The 22,107-nt window shown below is 44.8% G+C and overlaps 1 protein-coding gene across 1 annotated transcript in view; it reads right to left on the reverse strand.

Annotated features, from left to right (window-relative positions):
- Window positions 1–409: 409 nt before the first annotated feature.
- Window positions 410–22,107, reverse strand: part of LOC128613954 (ephrin-A2-like) — a 128,960-nt gene continuing 107,262 nt past the window's right edge. Inside the window, exons 2-4 of the mRNA XM_053635153.1 lie at window positions 9,813–10,105; window positions 5,277–5,342; window positions 410–907 (exon numbers count right to left, since the gene is read on the reverse strand). Of these exons, the coding sequence (XP_053491128.1) occupies window positions 786–907; window positions 5,277–5,342; window positions 9,813–10,105 (481 nt within the window). The 3' untranslated portion in view covers window positions 410–785. The remainder of the gene's footprint in view (window positions 908–5,276; window positions 5,343–9,812; window positions 10,106–22,107) is intronic.

Here is a 22,107-nt window from a genome sequence, read left to right on the forward strand (position 1 = left end):
ACTGAAGTTACTTCCTGTATTCTATATATATATATATATATATATATATATATATATATATAGAAATGCATTTTTCCTTTTTCTTTTCAGTAAAGGCGCTGGGGATTGCTCAGAGAAAGGTACACGTGCCCTGCAAAATGCACTCTTTCTCGAAATGCTGCGCAGAAATGCTGTACAGTAACTACATCCACAGGATCGATGGTGGTTAGATGGGTGGTTTCTACTTGGGGCACGTCGGTAGAGACAAAACACGCAGACGTTTCAGATGCTTGTGAGCAAAATCATAGAACCGTCTTCACTTAGTGCATGACAGAAGAAGCAACATACCCCCCCCCCACCCCCAAAAAAAAAATAACCAAAAAAAAAAAAATTAGTCTTTTCTCATATTTCATATATATATGAAATATATATATGAAATACATCAGCCCCCTCGCCCCCCCCTCAAATGAGTCTTTTCTCAATGGCAGTCTTTTATCATCAGATGAAGATGATTTGATGAAGATGCAATGCTCAGAACTGAATGGACAATGACAGTATATTTACCGGGAGGGTTACGGGATTTCTTTCATTCTTTTCTTTTTTTTTTCATTTCGTTCGGGGAGAAGCAGCAGTGCTAAGCTGCATGCTGGATTGGGATGTGTGTGTATATCTGCATGTGTGTGTGTGTGTGTGTGTGCGAGTATGTGTGTGTGTGTGTGTATACATATATATATATATATATATATATGTGTGTGTGTGTGTGTGTGTGTGTGTGTTTGTGTGCTCTGCTGTGAAGAGCCACAGTGCTAGGAGGAGCTGAAGAGCACGAGTAGCGCGAGCAACAACAGAAAGAGACACGGGGACAGGAAGTGGCCGCTGTTGGTGTCATCTGTCAGAAACGGCTCCGGCGACTCGTACACCGAGTCATCTGTAGGAGAGGGGGGCAGAAAAACAGAGGAGAGAAAAAGAGACGAGGATGTGAGTCAAACGTTTCTAGCACAGTTGCAGAAGTAAAAAATGTTGGGGTTTTTTTTGTTTTTTTTTTCTCCCCCTCCCCAAAATAAAACACTTGAGGATTGAAAGCCAGTCACAGTGAAAGTGACACTTTATTGACAAAATGCTCTTGTCTTGGCTGACCTAGATTAAGTGGGAAAGATGAGTGCAGCGATTTCGCTGTCACTTTTCGCTATGCAGATAGCATCAAAGAGCATCAAACACACCGTACACGCGTGTGATGGCTGTCACATCCAGGTTCTTGTGCTTAACACACGTGCCGGAAGAAAGCTCACACCGACTAAACACGAGACTAAAGACATAGGCAAGCCTATGGATATAAGGTGCATAACGACAACACTGCCTTCACGCTAACCGAACTGCACTGTCAAGCCCGTGCTGCCGACTTCATCCATTGTTTATAAATGCCTTCGGGTCCTTTCATTTGCACTAATGAAAATGATTGTTTACATTCCACTTAGGACAAATTACACCGCTACTACAATTACAAAACGGCAATTTAAGGCAATTATTTTCCCAGAAAAACATCATGAGGGCTCACACCTGATTGCTTTTGTAACTGCGATCCAAACAGCGAGATATACACGATGTAGTTCGCGATTAATAACGAGAATAAAGTTCTCTCACGTGAGTGTTGATCTCTCGGTATACTTACACACACGAATAATAATAATAGTTACATTATTAACTATAATAAGTATATATTATAAACTAACCAAAGTGACTTCTTGTACTCTTTATGCACAGAGTATTCCATCATCGTGATGTTTCTTCAACACTTTTACATGTTCGCGTGTCGGATACGGACAAATTCGCCATTCTTCTCCTTCCCCTTAGTTCCCCAAACTGGACTTGGAATTTCAGCCCCCTCCCATTCCTGGAGAATTAAAGTGAGGTCTGGGGCTGAGATTAACCCCTGTCTATGCGGCAAGATTAGGACTCGAGCCCTGGCAGAGAGCATGAAAATAAACAGAGGCGTACCAGACAGAGTGCGTGGAATTATGCTAATGGTGGGAGCTGAGCTAGCAAAAAGGCCAGGTGGGTCGTAGTATAATAAAAACCGCTTTAGCGCCGGGCGTCCCTTCTTCGAACCTTTCCTCTCAATGGCCGATATGCACGTTTGAGTACGCCGCTTTCACACAGATGATAGGCCTCTGCCCCTGCGCTGTGTGGAAACTGGATTCAAGACGGTGCAAAAATGCACACACACGCGCACACACACACCTCGTTGAATAAGGTATGAAATTCAACTCTCCGCTTATCAATTCAAAAGGACCTTGACTATTCACAAAGGAAAAGCACTTGTCTGGTTGCGCATGCATTTTCAAAGACGGTCCAAACGCTTGTGAAGTCAAATTGTTTTGAAGGGCAGTGTACATTAACTCGCCGGTCTAGAGAGACCGCAGCCGCTACCGTAAACAGATAAATGGGAGTGTGAGAAAAGGATCATTTCAATTTGCATGTAATTGTCTCGACTACTCGCTGGAACTGATGATCTCAGAGCGAGCCCGTTTGTTAACAATTACATTAGACTAATGGGCTGCTCCCCGAAAGGCTTCTCGGCTAAATTTATAACGTGCCCTAAAAGCACAACTCTAGGAAATGACTTTTTTTTTTTTTTTTTTTAAAGTAATGCTAGTGCAAATATTGACCAACTCCTCTCGATGCTCAGCGGCGTATAATGCATTCCTCTCGTCCTTGTATAAATACCTGTAGCGCTGGTGCTAACTCCGCTGTCACTCTGGCTCCTTTCAGAGCTGCCCTGCTAAGCCCTCGTGTGACTCGGGAACCATTTCTTAACGTTGACGGTGTGCAGGCCTGAGAAATCTCAACGCTGAAAACTGTTTATCGAAACCTGGCTTAACGTCTGCATTTTCGGGCTGACGTTGACAGCTCGTGACTTCAGTATAAGGCTCTACCTGGCATTTTGGTTGAAAATATGCTCATCGGTAGGGGGGAGGGTGGGGTAAACTTGGTTTTATAAGGTTCTTTCTACCAGCCAAGCATCATCCAGGATGAACAGTGGCTGAACGCATCACAGGCAAGCTTAACCGATCGACATCCGTGTTCTATTTACACTCGGTGTCTGTAGTGATGCATGTTAACGTCCTCAAAACAGCCACCTGTAAAGTAAGCGACTACGTTTACAGGCACATCAATATTCCGATATTAATCAGAATTTGGCAATATTAGAGTCATGTAAACGCCGCAATCCCAGTGTCAGATTACGATAATATGGGGGCAGTGGTGGCTCAGTGGTTAAAGGCTCTGGGTTATTGATCAGAGGGTCAGGAGTTCAAGCCCCAGCACTGCCAAGCTGCCACTGTTGGGCCCTTGAGCAAGGCCCTGAACCCTCAACTGCTCAGTTGTATAAATGAGATAAACGTAAGTCGCTCTGGATAAGGACGTCTGCCAAATACCGTAAATGTAATGTAAATGTAATATTATGGGCTTAGTAGTTAGCACGTTCGCCTCACACCTCCAGGGTCGGGGGTTCGAGTCCCGCCGGGGTTTCCTCCGGGTACTCCGGTTTCCTCCCCCAGTCCAAAGACATGCATGGAGGCTGATTGGGGTTTCCAAAGTGTCCGTAATGTGTATGTGATTGTGCCCTGTGATGGATTGGCACCCTGTCCAGGGTGTACCCCGCCTTGAGCCCCCTGTGATAGGCTCCAGGTTTCCCCGTGACCCTGAGAAGGATAAGCGCTATAGAAGATGGATGGATAGATGTAATATTCTGCTTCCCCAAATGCTGATTCCCACCCTGAAATATGCCTGCAAGGAATTATGGGTGCTAACAGATGCTTAGCTGTAAGCTAGGTATTTAGAAACGGCAACTCGGCCATATTTACAACAACCACTTATACAGGAATATCCCGATGCCAGTACGCATATAAACATGGTATTCAGAACATGGCCGCGACCCGAATCGAGACCTTAAACGGGATTTGACATGCGTGTAAACGTAGTCAACGCTACCGATTTATCAACAGAATACCTCTGTATGCTGATCAATCCGAAATAAATACTCACACATTTACAGTATATCGGATTTAAGGTTAAGAAGAGCTACGCTGTTTACAGTGGACGCAGCCATGTTGATCTGGTGTCACTAGCTGAACTTGGAGTCGAGGACACCGTCCCGGGGTTTACGAGTAGGAATTCCGAGCTGGGGAAGTCGGAAATCCTGATCTACAAGTCTACAAGCCAGACGCAGCAAAAGTACCTCTGAGGCGTAGATGTTTGTACGCACACTCCGTGAGAGTAATAAGATTTAACTAGACAAATCGTCAGAAAGTCTCGAGCGCGGCGGAAATCTTCTTTTCTTTTTGGCATTAAATATTAATAATTAAGGACATTAAGTGCTTAGTTAACTGAACTGAACTGAAACTGAAAAAGTAACTGAGAACTGAAAGGCAGCTAGCAGACGTGGAAGATGTGTGTGTGTGTGTGTGTGTGGATGCACAGAAACATGGTTTGTATGCTCTAACGGGTTTTTAAAAACGTTTAAAAGTGAAACATCATCGAGAATACACTGAGAGGAAACTTACTGCAAAGCATTTACGATCATAATGTAGTGTTAACAGGCGGAAAGTCTCTTGCACTATGGAGTCGTACCATTTATTAGTCTATTTAATGAGCCTGCTTGATAAGAAACAGGCAAGAAAGAAACGTATAACTAAACTAAACAGTAATTGAGCTTACAGAGTCATAAAATTCTGCGGTTGGCCAGATTCTCTCGGAAGTTAGATCACGTGACTGTACAGGAGCTGGAAATATGAATATTTGGCGAGCAGGATTGTCAAAACGTAGACGTAGAGCCTCATAAAACCTCGGTCATGAGGTGTGTGTCACTAGGGCGCATGTTCAGCCGGGGTTAAACCGACAGAGCACCTTCTGGAAGATTCCGTATACACGACGGGGAGGTTGGAAAACCCCCTGGTTGCTCCTCTGTGGAATGATTAGTGGCAGGGTCGGGGGCTTTCTGATGGTTATCTGACCCTTGTCAGATGAATAGCTTGATACAGAATCTGCCCTGAGGAGAATTATTATATCTTACTATAATTATTATGAGAGTTCGGGACCGTAAAGCGTGGACGGAGATTCTTCGTATGAACGGCCAGGGATCGAGGCGCGAGCTTATAAATCGAGTCGTGGATGATTCGGACGGAGGCGCAGGAACCCGGGAACGTGTGTTTCACAGCATAAATAACACGGACGGACAGAAGGAAAAAAAAAAAACATCACGGGGCATTAAAGCCTTGGAGATTCATGGACATACTCACTTGTTGGCTTGACGTACACTCTGAGCTTCAAGCAAGGCTTTCCAGCAAGGTTTGGATGCGGGGACGCTGCGGAGAAACAGAGCGACAGATACAGATTACGTCTGAAAATGACTTCATAAACAAACGGCTGCACGGAATGAAAAATCCACTGCGCTCAGCCGAACGTATACTAAAACGCAGAGTCATTAATACTTAGCTGACAACATAGTGTACACAAGTCTAACCAACGAGGATAAAACCTTTACGGTCAGACGTCTCTGGCGTCGAGCTGTTCCAGTTCGTCGTCAGAACTTTTGCGCGCACACATTTTATATCTCGCGCACGCACACCATATGGCTCTGTGAAACATACATGCGCTCCATGCACTTCCAACGATACCAGACATACTGAGGACCGACTCACGTAGGACCTTTTTACTCCCTCATCATCTAATGTGTCCCAACAACATTTTTTTTTTTTTAAGAATAGAAAATGAAAGACTGCACGTGGTTGCCATGGCGCAGCTTTTATTCCATGAAAATTCCTCTGTTCCTGCTGTTCACATGGCTTTCACGCTAAATGGCTGTTGTGGATATATTCCTCCGCAACAGGTGCTGAATTGACACCGAATTGGTGAAAGGAACCCAAAATAAAAGGGAAAATACGCCTACATTTACACCCATATAACGATGAAATCGACGCTCGTCACTGCCGCGTGTTGTTGATCGCTGGAAAAAAATTATATATATATATTTATATATATTTCAAATGGGTTTACACAAAGTCGTACCACGTAAACGTGAATAATTGTAAAAACATACACTGAAATGAAAGTGTGGGAGTGAAAATGAGCTTCTCAGAGTGATGGCTCGTCACAGCTGCTTGACGCCACTCGGTGCTGGATCTTACAACCTTATAACCCCGAGCTGATCTCTCCAACTGAGCACCAGCCTTTCTGTCCCCACAAAGACAGGAATCTGACAGCTTTGACCCTTTGGCTGGTCCCCATGAGGAAACGAGTCCAAAAAAATAAATACAACTGCACTTATTATTAAAAAAAAAAAAAAAAAATCCAGAAAGATTTGTTTTGGTTACTAAGGTTAGGGTTTGATTTTAAAAGATAAGTTCTTATAAGTATAGTATAACAATATGTGTGTGTGTTTGTGTGTGTCTTAAATTTGTTTTTGAGAATGAAAATGTCCTGATTATGTAGGAAAAGCCAAAAATGGCCTCTAACTTTGCCAAGAGCAGTGATATATTCCCGACAACATAAAGCGTTCTTTATGAAAGCTAAATGCTTCTGTATTTTTTACTTTTTAAAAAAAAAAAAAAAAAAACTGAAAGTCTAATATTTCTTTTAGTTTACTTTAAGGTTAAGGTTTAGGAGTAGATTCAGGACTAGGTGTTGAAAATTGTATATTATTACACATAGGTAGTTAGTAACATACAAGCAGTACGTATATTTCACATACATTGAGTTGTTCTGAAATGTCACTAAAGCGTGTGGCTCTGTGTGTGTGTGTGTGTGTGTGTGTGTGTGTGTGTGTGTGTGTGCGTGTGTGGTGAACATAAGGTAACATGGCATCAGAATGCTTAGGCGCTCCAGGATTTGTGTGTGTGTGTGTGTGCTAAATGACTATAATGAGAACACAATTTGAGTTAGTGGAGTATGTGTCCATGCAAAAAAAAATTTTCCCATGAAACCTGAATGGAAACAATAGAAATGATAACACACACACACACACACACACACGCACACACACACACATAATGACTATGGCATAGGCAATACGAATGAATTTTACCTCCAAGAATTAATTCTAGCCTGTGCAGGATTGTTTATGCTTTCGCTGGTGCTTTTTTGTTTATAATCTTGTCACACCCTTTTCAGAGTATTTGCATACCAGGCGCTGATGGAAACACCCAATGATTAGCATTTTCTTTCGCAAACTTTCCCCCCCCCCCCCCCTCTAAAATATGGAAATATGGGCAATGCATAATTACAAGAGGGGCGTTATGCATGTGTGTGGATTTGGGGGTGTGTGCGCAGCGCCGTGTCAGACTGCCACAGTTACCATTCGCCTCTATCAGACACTTAGGCTGGGTGCAAGTCCTGGGGTGATGGACAAGCTCTTTTGTTTGAGGATAACCAAGCTAAGCCTCTTTTTGCCTACTCCCTATTCCTCTCAGGCAGCCCTTTTCACCCCGTAACCCCAGAGGCCATGACAGCTACAATATTGGTAATAGCCAAACACTTCTCCGAGGGGGAAAGCGGGAGGAGAGCGTGCTGAATAGGTGGCGTAAGTGCTTCCCTGCCCAGGCTGCTGTCGGGGACAAAGGGCACACAAAGCCAGGCCTTGGGAGTGAGCGGCAGGCGGAGGGCATTAAAACCGGCTCAGGCCGCGCAGAAGATTCCCTGCGCCTGAATCCCCCAAAAAAAAAAAAACTTTGAACCTTCTGTCTTTCTTCCTTTGTTGTTCACCCTCTCCGTCTCCCGCCTCTCCTCTTTCCAGGACTGACAACATCCCGTTGCGGGGAATAAGTTCTGTGACGCCCTGCTGGTTGAGGGGGTGGACAATTTGTGCAAAACCCACTGCTTTTTCCCCCCCAGTTAAAATAGCTTTCTATCACTGGGAAGATAATAAGCAGTGAAATATGGAGTGGTGAGACGGACAGTTTTGTCAGCTTGAGGTAGGACCGGGCCCGGGCTGAAGCTCTACTGTACTATTTGCTATTCTGTTTTTGGGAGGTTATATAAGTAGTCGATTTAATGAAATGGATCAAACGTTCTGATGTTATTTCCCAAAGGGCCAGTTTCAGCACAGCCACAATGCACAAGTCCTTAGATTTTCTCATTTGCACACAACAGCGCGTTAAAAAGACGTGCATTTCCAGCTTGTAAGCTTTTCGGTTATTAAGGACAACAGATGGCAGTGAGCTTTCGCGAATGACCGCGTAGCCGGTGATGATAATAAATGTGCTTTTAGTCCTCAAAACGAGCCATTTATACAGTGGTGCTTTTAGGATCAAGTGTCGCGACACATAACGCGCTATTTTCACCGCCGGAGCCGTAAGTTGTGTATCACCTCCGTCTCTGCTTCGCGCCGGTCTATCAGTCGTCTCTAGATGCATGGGACAGACAAAAAAAAAAAAGGGAGCTGGGACAAAGGAACCGTACCATTCCGGTTAATGAGCTGTATTCATTTAAGATGAAATGCCATATTCAGTTTAGCTTTCTTTCACATGAACTTCACTTTCTTCTCAAATCCTCTTAAGTTGGAACAGAAACAAAACAGAGTTGAAATTGCCTCATTAATGCATTGGGTGTGCTGCCCTAAGCTTTTCCCTTTTGCCTAGGCCCAGCAGGAACCCTTTTTATCAGGCCAAAGGACACCTTTCGCCTGGGCCATTAGCAAAACTGGGACAGATTCACCCTGGCAAATTCTCCCCCTTCACGAGCCCTGAGAGATTGCAGGTTGAGGATGGAGCAGGCAGAGGGGCGTACCCGATGTGACCTTGGCAAGCGCAGCACGGAGCATCTGGAGGACGAAGAATCAACAGTGAGTGGTGTCCGGTGCCACATACCCCTCAGGTTAATGGCTTTTAGCTGTTCCTGTCCAAAAAATGGTAATGACAGCAGACTCGAGGCTGCCGGAGACACAATTACTCCCATCAGGAACCTCCCCACCGGCTAAATATGATTTGGCCAATCAGCATAATTTGGAGAGCGTTCCGCTTGATGGCGTCCGTAACTGGTTTGCACCCATCTAGCCCTGTGCGGCTAAGTGCTGAGCTAATGGCGTATGTAGTGTTTGACAAATTGACATTTTCATCAAGAGGAGAGCTCTTGGAGCAGAGCAAAATGGAATAGGAGGGTCAGGCAAAATCTGACTAAGGGAGGTCCAGAGGGTGGAGACGAACTCTCTGCCCCAGCTCACCTTGATTTATGTCACATTTTGAAGAAACGTAATCTGCAGTAAATGTCTCGCGTGTCAATGTGAGTGAAGGTGAAGAGTGTTGGAGATGAAGACGTCTGCGACGCAAACAACTTTTCGGGGGGTATTAAACGGTTCGGCAGTAGAGGACGGTGGCATGCGAATAAAACTACAGAGCATGGCTTATTAAATAAAACTCCCACTGTCTGTGTGGCTCGCGATTTAACCTGTCCTTCAGAAGCGAGCATCAGGCAAACACAACAAAAAGATCTATAGAAAACAGCTTCGTAATTTATGGAAAGTCCCAAACCCCCACAAGTCTGTTTAATGTTTATGGGTCATCGGTAACAGATCTTGCTGTATTATTTCTCTTTAACATTTATTATTTCAGACAGCAGCCCACAAGATCCTCCACAATAACAGACACACGTATGGATCACTGTGGCACATGTTACGTTACACTGTGAAACCCACTTTATGAAACCTACGCGGACCTTCCCCGCTGCCCCCTGGACCCTGGTTCCTGTAATCCGAGAGCGGATGATTAGCCCCTGGGGTGACAGCTACACCTGGTCTGGGGCTTTTGGGTGAAGAGTGTTAAGATGAGCAATGAGCTACTCACAGATGTAGTAGTACTCGTGTCCCGGGCGGAACTCGAAGCCCAGCGAGAAGGGTGTAAAGAGCTGGAACTTCTCGGAGAACTTGAGCGGCCCACTGGGGCTCAGTGGCCGATTACACTCCCAGCGCTTGAAGCCCCTGATGAGGTGGTTGCAGGTGATGTAGCTGTCGTAGCTAACCATGTAGAGGATGTAGCGCTCCATACGCTCGGGCGGGAGTGGCGTCTCGTAGTGCGGACAGTAGATGTCTAGGTAGTCGTTGATGGCCACCTCCACCGTGTACTCACCGTGTACGAATCTAGGAAAAAAACAATAAAAAACAAAAAACAAAAACACAATTCATGTTTCTGTGGAGTATAAGTAATAACTATACAAACAAAAGATCATGGAAGACAGGTTCCAACTCGCACAAATCCATTTGCCTGGTTTAACACCCCTAGCCTCTGAAGCAGACTTTGAGGAACGACAAAACGATTTCATCATGCAAGCGAAAATAGCTGATGGCATGTGTCACTTATACGGGAGATATCCTCAGTGCGCCCTGCCATTGGATAATGGGGGCCAGTGCTGCTGAAGAGGGACTGACTGGAATGACCAAGCAGCATGGGACAGGCAGAGATTGACAGGGGTTCACAGAGTGAGAGCGGCTTCATTAAGTGCTTTCACAAGGTCCGGCTCATGGCTGCCTCAGCCGAAATGAGTTTGGTGGCCGGGCCGATTTAGATACAAATTGAGCACCTGCATGGTGCAACGAGCCGGCTAAAAGATTTCCCCAGATTTGCGAAAACCATAGCTCAAATGACTCCGTGTATAGATTTAGATCTGCTCTATAATGTTCACAATATTCTTAGTCTCGGGTTTGTATTACACTTTAACACCGTTTTGCAGTTGGGAAAAGTGATGAGTCAAGTTTTCTTTGGAGGAAGTATTTCTTATCTTGCCTGCCTCGAGAGCTTTATCTGAATGAGACGTGACAGCCCCAATGGAGAGATCTCAAATAGCTTGTTAACAGCACAGCTGACAGACTTGCTCCATACTTGATGCCTTTAGCCGAGGAGGATAGGAAAAGCCTGTCAGGAAGGCTGCACTCATGCTCCACTAACAAAAATCAAATATCAAATTGGACTTAATAAGGTAAGCAAAAATGTTTGCATATTTCCACTGACAAAAATGCAGTGGAGATCTCAAAACTGTGAAAACACACAAGCGACACACACCTACAGACAAAGCCTCTCTCCACCGACTCGGAATTGTTCTTTTGTCTTTTGAAAGCGTAAATCGAAATCTTATAAAAACAATAGCGCCAAAACAGAGACCAGCCCACTCTTAATGCTATAGGATTAAGTCTTTGTTTATAAGAACAGAACACTGATAGAGGCAAGGGCAGGAGCAATGGGGGGTGGGGGTGGGGATGGGCGGGGGGGTAAAGGACCAGAGAGGGGGGCATGCCCATACAACAGATGACTCCAGGCCAAATATGGAATGGGTTTCGGAATACTAAGGGTCAGTTACGGCAATGGAACGTATATCCTGTGCCAGAAGTGCCCTAGATGTAACCAGCCACGTTTAAGCGTTTCATGGAATTTTCGACCAGAAATGGCCCTAATGCAATCAACCATACATAATCGTCCTGCTGAGTCTTAATTTCGGCCCAGAAGTCACCCAAGTGTACGTTTTCCAAGGCCCTGCGCGATCCATATTACCCTTGAGATATGATCTCATCAAAGTTGTGCTGCATCTGTGTTCTGACAAGGAGATTTGAATTAATCGGCATCGTTCCACGGGCGCATGTGGACCAGATGAAAGTGGTAAGTGTAGGCCATCACTCAATTACTATCTGGGTGGGGGCTTGGAGTAAGGCTTGGTATCAAATGACCGGTAATCTGGGTGTGGAATTACTGTCAGAGGGCTGTGGAGGACCAAACTCCAGCTGCCTTCTTGAAACGTCTCTTTTCCCTTATCGCTGCTACCCAGAGATCAATCCTTCTCTCCTTTTCTGAGTGTGCATTTCTTTTTCTTTTTCTTTTTTTTTTATATATTTCTTCCCCCCCCCTCCTATTCCCTTCAACATGTCACTTCACCCCCCCCCCCACCCCATCTCTGGCACTCTTGAAACCCACACGATCACTGACGGCTTGCTTGCCAGGCATCCAGTGCACCGGTATCAGGGGCGGGGGGGGGTGGGGGGTGTCTAAATAAAATATAAGAACCTGTCTCTAATGTCCAGCACTTTTAGAAAAGAACACTTTATATCGCTTCAGCAGAGAGCTCGCGCTATTACTTTAGCCTCAGTTGCTCAAAAGAATATTTCTGTAAGCACTAGTGCAGGGGTGATACTCTGGTCTCTCTTTTATCTGCTCAGGCTTTCTTTTTGTATGGGAAAGTGCTTGGCTTACAGTGTGATTACTTCTTGTGACGGGGGCTTAAGACAAAGATGCAAAAAAAAAAAGACAAAAAAAAAAAAAAACCCAAACTTTCTGGAACATTCTGGAAGATCTTGATGTAACTCTGTGGTAAAAATTTAATCATCTTGCCACGAAAACATGTGCTATGAGTGCACTAATAGCTAACACACATCATTATGGCAAGTTGCGAGTGTCTAACATTTGTCTTTTGGATTCCTAATATGCATTATGTCTGAATAAATCAATAGCAGTGCCTTCTCCTGGCAATAAAGGCACTGGAGGCTGCCAAACGCGTTGACATTCACAAAGTCTGAGCGATTCCTTCTGATCGAGATGTGTGGCTGAGTAAAAAGAAAAGGAAAATAACGACCTTGCGAATGATGGCTGGTTGATGGAGGAGGAGCTGAGAGGGAAGGAAAGTGATATGACAGATGAAAATATCAATAAAAGAGCTCAGCGCATTGAGAAAGAACTATTGCGCATGGATACGCGAGCTGTATTCAGTAAGCTCGTCAGACGATGGGCCTCTTATTCTGATTTAGGATCAGTTTCTCCAAACAGTCGCCTCAAATCTCAGCCATTACGACACAAACACCCGCTAATATGATGTTTACTTCCCATCTTCAGGGTATCAGCTTCCCCAAACAGCAATCGATTGCTACACTATCAACAAACCCACATCCCTCGATCCTCAATCTTACAGGGAGATGGAGGCGAAAACACGAGATAGCACGAGATAAAATCGGTCACGTCGTGTGATGATTTATAAAGACTGATTACATGGTGGTGGAGGAAAGTGATTATCTATAACCATCTGTGGCTGGGAGTCAAGCAAGCAGAACTGGCTGTGATCTCCGTGTGGGAGGGATGGTCTCGCGCCGTCCCCTGTCAATCACAGGGACACTAGCCAATCGAGGGCTTCTGTGAGGTCACGTATGCGGAAGAGGGCAGAGCGCGTTCTTCTGACTGCGTTACGTAGCAAGAGCAGCACTTCGAAAAGAGCTTCTCAGGTTGCAAGTTGCCTTCACCCTCCCTGGTTGGTAGCTGTCTTGTGATAGGAGTGTTAACTGGGGTCTAAAAAAAAAAAAAAAAAAAGTACGTCATAGTTTCTGAATCCCATATAGACCAACTCCTGCGATCTCTCAACTGCGTGTTCTTCTGACAACTAGGAACACATCGTGTTAATCGATCAATCAGCCTTTCAAACTAAACTCTCAGTGCCGACTTTGAAGTTCCTCAGGTTCCTCAAGTGGAGGTCGGTTCTCCATTCGCTCATCGAATACCCGTCGGGCATGAATTCATCACGCAAAACTGTTTGAGTTCAGCGTGTTTAAAAGAAGAATGGAGCGCCTCACTGTGAACTTTTCAACCAGGGCCATTCTCCCAGGGGCCTGAAGTGGCCTGATTTACCGGCGCGTCAGACGCACCAGAGCCTGCAATGTGCTCCATCTCTTCTAGGCTTTATGACTTCCTTTGGTAAACGTCTGCCTGTAACCGGGCCCCCGCTTTCAAAGTCTCGAGCAGGAAGCATCTGCACCACAAGAGGTCAAGAAGCAAACAAGTGGATCTGATAAGACAGAACCGACAATTTATTACGCTATTTGATGTTTTCAATCAAGGAGCCAAAGAGTTATTAAAGCCATTAGGGGTCATAAAATCAGGTCTGAGAAGCCTATGTTCTGGTTAAGTGATACGAGAGCATTTGTGGCTGCTGGCGTCCGATAAGGCGGACTTCAAATGAACGAATGTAATGCGCTGGAACGCTCTGACAAACAATATCTACATATATTACACGTGAGGCAACCGGAGTGATTCTCAGATAGGAATGTGAAGTGAGGAAGAGCTCCTTCCTGTGACCACCTAGTCCGTCCTCGGGAAAATTCGCTCCAGCTGTTTGTTAGTCCGTGCCACACGCTTTACAACAAATTACAGAGCAAAGAGCGCAAGCGAGAGAAAATGAGAGAGAGAGGTATTGGAGTGCAACAAGGCAAATATTCACATCCTCTCTGGTGTGCGCTGCACTCTGGGATCGTCCATTCATCATGCTTGCAGCCTGGATTCCCTCCCAGTGCAAACACTATAGAACAGAAATTTGACAAGCCCTGCCGGGTTGACGCGCGAGTGCAAATTTGTTTATATCATGCGGAATTCGCTCTACATTATGGCAGCTGAGATTTTCTCCTTTCTGTTGACTCGCAACCAAGGCAAACAGAATCGCAGGATTTATTCGACAATTAACCGGTGACCCAGACGAGTTTGTTAAACACAAACACGGTCGGCTAATAACGCTGTCTTTTCACGCGTCAGGACTAGCTTGGCTTCTAGCTACGCGCTGTTATGTTTAAAGTCTCATCTAAGGTAAACAACACAGATCCTGGCCTCGAGAGTTCTTTGGTGTGTTAGTGTATGGATTTGTTTTTTGGACAGTGTTTGACGGGGAGAGGGGGTTTGTGTGCGGGTCAGTTTAGTCACAGAGGTCTGCGCTAACACGTGACAGAACTGCGCTGGTGTTTATAATAGACTGACTAGAACAATCCTGGAGACGATGTGTGTGCACACACGTTTCAGAATGGCCCTTTGTGCTAGCAGGCCCAGGTCTGGAAGCCATTTCCAAGCGCAACAGCTTGGACTTGGACTGCCGTCTGCCTCTTCCCATGTGGATAGTGTTTATTGTTCTTCGTGTCATGCAGGCACTGACCCACTCCCCCCCCCCCGCTTTGGGCACCACCCCACAATCTAAGCCTGTTATTACAACTCAGTTTGAGCAATTTTCCTATCGCTGCATTTACGTAAACGAAACCCCCCAGTGAATGCTCAGCACTTGCTTGCGAGGAAAGAGAAAAACACGGCGAGAAAACGAACGAATACCACAAAAAAAAAAAAAAAAAAAAGAGGACACCTCGAGGGACCAAAAAAAGGCTTGTGCTTGTTTTGTTTTTTTTTTAAAAAAAAAAGTCTTGCATTTCCTATTTTCCAGTGCATTGTCATGATTCCTGCCCTGGGTTTTATTCCAAGCACATGCGTGAGCAGGTTTCAGAAGGTCTGCAATAATTAACTCGGCAGCTCATGCACCGGCACACTCGGCAGTAGTGTGTGTCCCAGTCACACTAGCAGCAGTGGGCTAACAGAATACCCTCTTTATAGTGCAGATGCACTCCCCTGCTTAATTACATTTGATATTTTTGCTCTGTTCCCTTTCAGTTAAAACCCAACGAGTGCCACTTTTAGAGTACTCACACTACATAATCTGCTTTCTATGAAGGATCTGAAGAAGTTGCATCAGAAGTCGTATCATTACAGCATGGCCTGATGGAGCACAACTTGCGGAGTATATTACCGATTTCCTCTTAAATAACTGTTGCAAAGGAACAATTCAAAACGAATGAAAACGCCAACAACCTCAAAATGAATTACAACTCATTATACGTTTAATCATATTACGCACATTAGCCTGAACGGTGCAATTAACCTGTATACCTATACGAAATCGAGCTCTTTAACTCGATTTTCAACTGTCGAGAAGGCAGGCTGCGTTTCCGTCCTTGTATTCCACAGCCCCGCAAACAAGGGAGGAATAATTACACTCCTTCTGACTAGGGAAACTATTTATCTTCCCTAAATCCCACACAACAACCGCAGTGGCAGCCCTGCACAGCACAAAGCGGGCAGAAAAAGCCAAGCACATCTGCAACGGTTTGTGCGTCTGAAAAACCCAGCAATGGTCTGTGGGTAGCTGGGGAAAGGGGTGGGTTGGGCTGATTGCAAATGCGCAAAACGCAGAGACGAATCCATTTTAAGAACGCACACACTTGGACACACAAACGCTCCAGTCCAACCTGGAAGCCCTCGGGCCAAACACAGGTGATTCGGCGCTAAGTGTCATTTAAATGGCAACTTTAATCCAGGACACTCTCTCTCTCTCTCTCTCTCTCTCTCTCTCTCTCTCTCTCTCGAGCATCAGTGTGCTCTTCTTCGCTTCTCCGGCGTCATCGACAGCTTTTCGGGTTGAGACTAACCGAGAGAGAAAGGGAGAGGCGGTTCGAATCAAACGTGCCGCTACTCTAAGCAAATGCTGATGCTTATTGGCAGAGCCGTGATAAATTATGGTCCTGCTCTTTCACGGTAGAGCCGCTGCTGGCTGACTTCCTCTGGCCTCCTGTGAACCCTAATGAGTAGATGCTTATTAACAACAGCAGCCGCTATTAAACAGCGTTTAGCAGACGCGAATCTGACTGTGCAAACCATGTGCTTGCCAGCAGTCGGTTAGGGTCTGGAGCGAAGCTGCAGGGTTTCCTTTAACAGATTAGAACGGTATGGGGTGTTGAGATTTTTTTTTTACGTTGTACTTCTCAAGGAGCCGAGCACGTGATAACCATACCGGTGAAAACGCAGACCGCAAACACGAGTGGAATGATTTTTAACGGCCGGCAAGCAGGCAATTGAGAGTAAAGGATGCAGACAGAACGTCGCACTGCAATTATGTTGCTATATATTCGTTCGCTCGTCTTCACCGGGCGCTTTATACCGGACAGGGATGAGGTGGAGCTGCAATTAGGATCGTGACCGCAGTTGTTACGACAGCGGGATTACAAAAGGACACAGCATGCCGTACATGCAGTTAGAGCCGCTGTATGACACTCCAAGCTAGCCTAATTATGAAGAAAAAAACAAAAAGAAAAAAACAAAAAAATTATCATCAATTATCAATAATCATGCAGTTATGACATAATCAGAGAATAAGACACAGCAAGGTACACTTGTATAGTAGTAACTGTTCGGAGTTGTGAAAGACATTGTGAAACGTCCACAGGAAGTTCCTGGTATCACAAAAGTATTTGCCCGTTTCGTTTTTCCTGATTTCCGCTGTTATTGGTGTATGTCTCGTACTAAACAGTTTTAGACCTCAACATAAAACAAAGGCAACCTGAGTAAACACACAATACCGTTATTTATTTATTTACTATCACCAGTGTGAAAAACTAATTGCCCCCTTAAACTTAAAATCTGGTTGTGCCACCTTTTGCAGCAGTAACTGCAACCAAACGCTTCCGATAACTGACCGGAGATCAGTCTTTCACTTACTTCTAGGACTAGGATTTACTCCTACACTTTGGATCATCGTCTTGCTGCGTAACTAATAATAAACGTGTTACTGGGTAAGACCTTTTAACCAACTTCACGCTGTTGGATAAGTTCTATTGAAGTGTTGATGTGATTGAACAGGGTTTGCAGTAATCAAGCCTGGTTGTGTCTGGTCCAGCTGAACCTGAGGAATTAGTAACTACCGGGGGGGGGGCAAATACATTTTCACACAGGCCCGGTTGGTTTTGGAGAACTTTCTTTGCTTCAATAAAAACATTATCATTTAAAAACTGCATCATGTGTTTACTCGGGTCGCCTTTGTTTTATCGTAGATTTTGTTTTCATTTCTGAAACGATTTTAATTTCTGAAAAAAAACAGAAGACGTCGGCTTTTTCACAGCACTGCACGTTATATCACATGTGAAAAAAAATCCGGCTTGTCCTGTTACCAAGAATACTTAACGACCACTACAAAGCGCTAGCACCCGAGACTCCTTTCAATAAACGTCCGATAAACAGACATCTTACAGACAACTTCACCATAACTACTGTACAATGATACATCCTTCTTTGATAAACAACAACACCCTTTGTCTGAAGATAACCTATTAGAACGAACGAATATAAACCCATCATCCGGATTACACTCAACACTATTTTCCAGAGTTACAGAAATCTAATCATCTGATTAGTTCAACTCGGCGGCGTATACACCAGCCTGTGTTTCAGGAACAAAGAAACAAGTGCCGTAAAGCAATTTGTCCATGCTGTATAATCAATAGTATTTGTTTTTGTTTCTCTCGCGCTGACTGACATTATGTCTTCTGATGGATCGCACACTTGCTGAATTTCCTTTCATTTACTTTTTCCGAAACATACTCGGCATTCGGAAATCATTAGCATGCACGAAGGACAGAATCGGGAGAAGGCTAGCACAGGGAATTTCACCTTCTTTACCTCTGCCACATGCAGCCACTAACTTTACAAAGTGGGGGATTTCACGGCACGTTACCAGATTAAATTGATTAGAGAGAGCAGGAGAGGGGGTGGCGGGATCCCAAACAAACAAACAAACAAACAAACAACACAAGATGCGGCCTCTTTATATATGCTGTCCTCTAGAGGGCTTGTGAGGTTTGTAATATGCCAGCCATGAGCTCGCTTCAGTCATGAGATTATAAACGGTTTGTTTCATCATGGCCTCGGTAAACACCTGTCTCAGACAAAACACTCGCAAGCCAAACAAGAGTGCAGCCAGGAATGCTTGCGCATGCTTACAGAGGTGCACAGGCTCATGAATTCACATGTGCACACACGAACTCTCCCACTCACGCACACACAAACATGTTTCAACCTGATGCAGATATCAATATAAACATACAAAGCAGCTCAAGGATTGGATACAAACTCTCCCTGTTCTCAGCTCAGGTTTCCAGCTTTGTGTGTGAAAAGGTACACGGGTGTGTGTGTGTGTGTGTGTGTGTGTGTGTGTGTGTGTGTGTGTGTGTGTGTGTGTGCATAGAGGGGGACAGGCTCCAAGCTGAAAATGATAATGATTCCATGCACTCTAGAGCTAAGTGTATCACCCGGCCTGCTCTCCGCTGCCTGCCTTCTTTGTCTTTTTTAACACCATTAGGAAAGTGCAGACTAATAGAGTTAGAGCTTGGGCTCGGTCCGCAGGAGAGGGATTGGGTGACTCGCTCTGCTTGAGAGCCCATCTACTCGACTCCTCTCATCTTGCTCTGCGAGGCCTTTTAAAGGGCCTTGATGTATTCTTTTATTTCCCTCTCCGAGCCCTGGGCCCATTTCATGGCCATTGTTCTACTCGGTCAAACAGTCCGCGTCAGACCCTGGTGCATCAGATGGCTTACGCAAGTCTCATTTCAAAAGCTGTTTGAGAAAACGTTTGAAACGGAGACGCTCTACGCAAAGATAAAACGACACGAAAACAGTAGTAATCACAGCAGCGGTCGGTGACCATAGATTTTGGTCGGGAAGGACGACATTAAGGACAACAAAATGAAGCCGACGCTTGATTTACGGTTCAGGCTAACGTCTAGCGAATTTTTAGAGCAGCCCAATAATAGACAGTTGGGTATCGGTAACATAGAGTCATCATGCATACATCCTAACAGCTAGTTTTCAGCCATTCTGGATGTACCTTTGTTCAACAGGTGCGTTTCTCATCACCAGCGAGGCGCGCACAGACGCGCTAATATCGTTAACCAGGATTGCAAGGTTTCAGCAAACAATTCCAGCCAAACTACGTCTCAAAAACCACACCAAAGACCAGAAACGAGCCCAAACATATTCATGCACTGGAAAAAAGGAAGACACATTTTTGTTGGAAACATGGTCACCGTGGCCCTCACGCATTTCTAATGTAAGGACATCACCCACTCCATAATCCCCCTTTTCTTCTCCCAACCTTTGTATATATATATATATATATATATATATATATATATATATATATATATATATATATATAAATACATTATAGACATGTTATCTGCACTTACATTTTTGCCTTTGTTTGGAGAAATTTATCAGATTCATTCCTACTATTTGCTAGAAAACAAGATCTTCATGGCCATGGAGTATATTTTTAAACTAGCCCAATTTAGCTTAAGAACAGCAACCCTGGCAACCCTGTCATCAACTCTCCTTTCCACTGCTTCTCCCCCAAGCAAAGGGGCAGCATGAGTCCAGGCCCAATGGGCCTCTATTAGCGCTTGTTGCAGTTTCCATTTTTGACCACGCTGCGTAATAATAACTTCATGGAGCTAAACGGGGCAATGAGCGCACTGCACCACAATTGCAAATCATCCTAAAAGGCGAGCAAATCAACGGAAAAGTGCCTTACCTCTGTCAAATAGCAACGTTTTTTAAATTGTTGGCCACTTGAAAGAGGTCATTTGTATTTAAAATGTATAGGAGCTGTGAATGAGGACTTAATGAAGATAAACATTTGTTGAATGGCCGATATACACGGTGGGGCTCTGCCCCATCTACCCCTACGGACAAGCCACCACTAGGTAATTACAACAATAAGTACGGGGCATTATCTTGTATCTGAAACACCACATGACACTGGTAGATTATATGCACATGCACAGACTTGGCATGTAATATGGCTCACAGGAGTGTGCCGATTAGCTAGCGTTGTGTTACGAGCTGTAGCCTAAAGTGGCTGGTATGCTGCGTGCTGATTTATGCAGCGATACACCTCCTCCTCCTCCTCAAGCAGCAGGTATTGATTAAATATATATTTGACATTAGTGGGGGAGCTTCTGCATCATTAGTCATCATTTTCCAAGCACGTGTTCACACTACAAATGTTTTGCCCCCCCCCCCACCAAATAACATCTCCTTCTGATAAACTGCCATCTTTATCTACAGGAGCGTCATTAGTATGCGAGGAAGGAAAGCTCCTTGTATGACTGTTTAGTGGAGGATTTCTCCTGTAATATATACTTCGACCTGCGAATACATACTCAAGTTTAAAATGTAAAGATTCTCACAGATATTGCACGATGCAAAGGAAATCCAAGAGCTACTCTTTTATCTCTAAGGTAACTGCAGTATTTATATCATTCATCTGGATCAGTGTACAAGGTGGTCTAATGGAAGTAAGTGTACTAGTTGCATTCCATGTGGGCACGCAGGCGAATCGAGAGATAAGATAAAACTGAGACCGAATCGCTGGAGGAAAGAAAATGGTTGCATGGGAGACGGGGAAAATCCTTGGTCTGTAGTCTTGGTCTGAGGGTTTCTTCTTGTACATCATCTGTACTAATGAACTACACCATTCCAACGTAGGAAAGTGTGTGGTGGGACGGTCTACAGGCTCAGGTGAAGAACGGCCTACACCGCCTGCAACCCGAGACTTGTAATGACAAGAGCTGGGACAATGCAAGCAGTGTAGTCACTGTTCAGCTCCCAGGCAGGGCTCCCAGATGTGAGATAAAAGATACAAGCCCAGAGACAAAGTTATCTACGGTCAGCATCGGCCAGCGAGGGAGGGGGTAACCCAAGCCTATTGTGGAGACAGGGATCGCTGTGTGTGAAACGCCCACAGGGGTAACAGACAGTGGCAGAGGAGCGCAGCCCCTTGGGCAGACAAGTGCACAACACAGGTAACCTAAGCCTCCAGTGCCGCCCATTTCCCATGATCCACCCCAAAATCCATCTCCTCCACCGCCACTGCAGGACTCGTCACGCATCTCTGTACAAATGTTCTGCTGAATTGATGAGATGACAGATTTCGCTGAGGGACACGTCTGTTGTCACATGTCTCGTCTTCCTCCGTCGTCTCCCTTTCAGACCCTGGTCGGATTTCTGTCGTATTAGCAGTATTGTTCTTGCTCTGAGCGGAGACATTGGTCTGGACTGATTTTTCCACCCTTATTTGTGGTCACATTGTAAAATGGAGCCTTTTTACACAAATCTAAATAAAAAAAAATAAAATAAATAAAAAAGTATGAGCAAAAAATATGGTGTAAGACAAAAGGACAAGCGCATTCTGAACGTATTCGATTGCATTCTTCTCGACCTTGTACATGTCTTCTGAGCCGGTCAGGTTCATGCGGGGAAAAAAATGAAATCAATTAGCGGTCAATGACGGCAGATATTTTGCAAGCACTCGTATGAAACAATCTTGACAGGACAAGTCAGAGTGCGGATGTGTGCTGAAGGGCTTTCAGTGACACTGTCAGGGTTCATCCTCTCCTGTTCTGGAAAAGCCTTGTGAATCAAAGTTGCTCCAGGAACAAAGAAGGGGCTCGCCGTCCACACCAGACAGTACAGCAAA

This window comes from Ictalurus furcatus, chromosome 10, assembly GCF_023375685.1.
Source record: "Ictalurus furcatus strain D&B chromosome 10, Billie_1.0, whole genome shotgun sequence".
Lineage (NCBI taxonomy): Eukaryota > Metazoa > Chordata > Actinopteri > Siluriformes > Ictaluridae > Ictalurus > Ictalurus furcatus.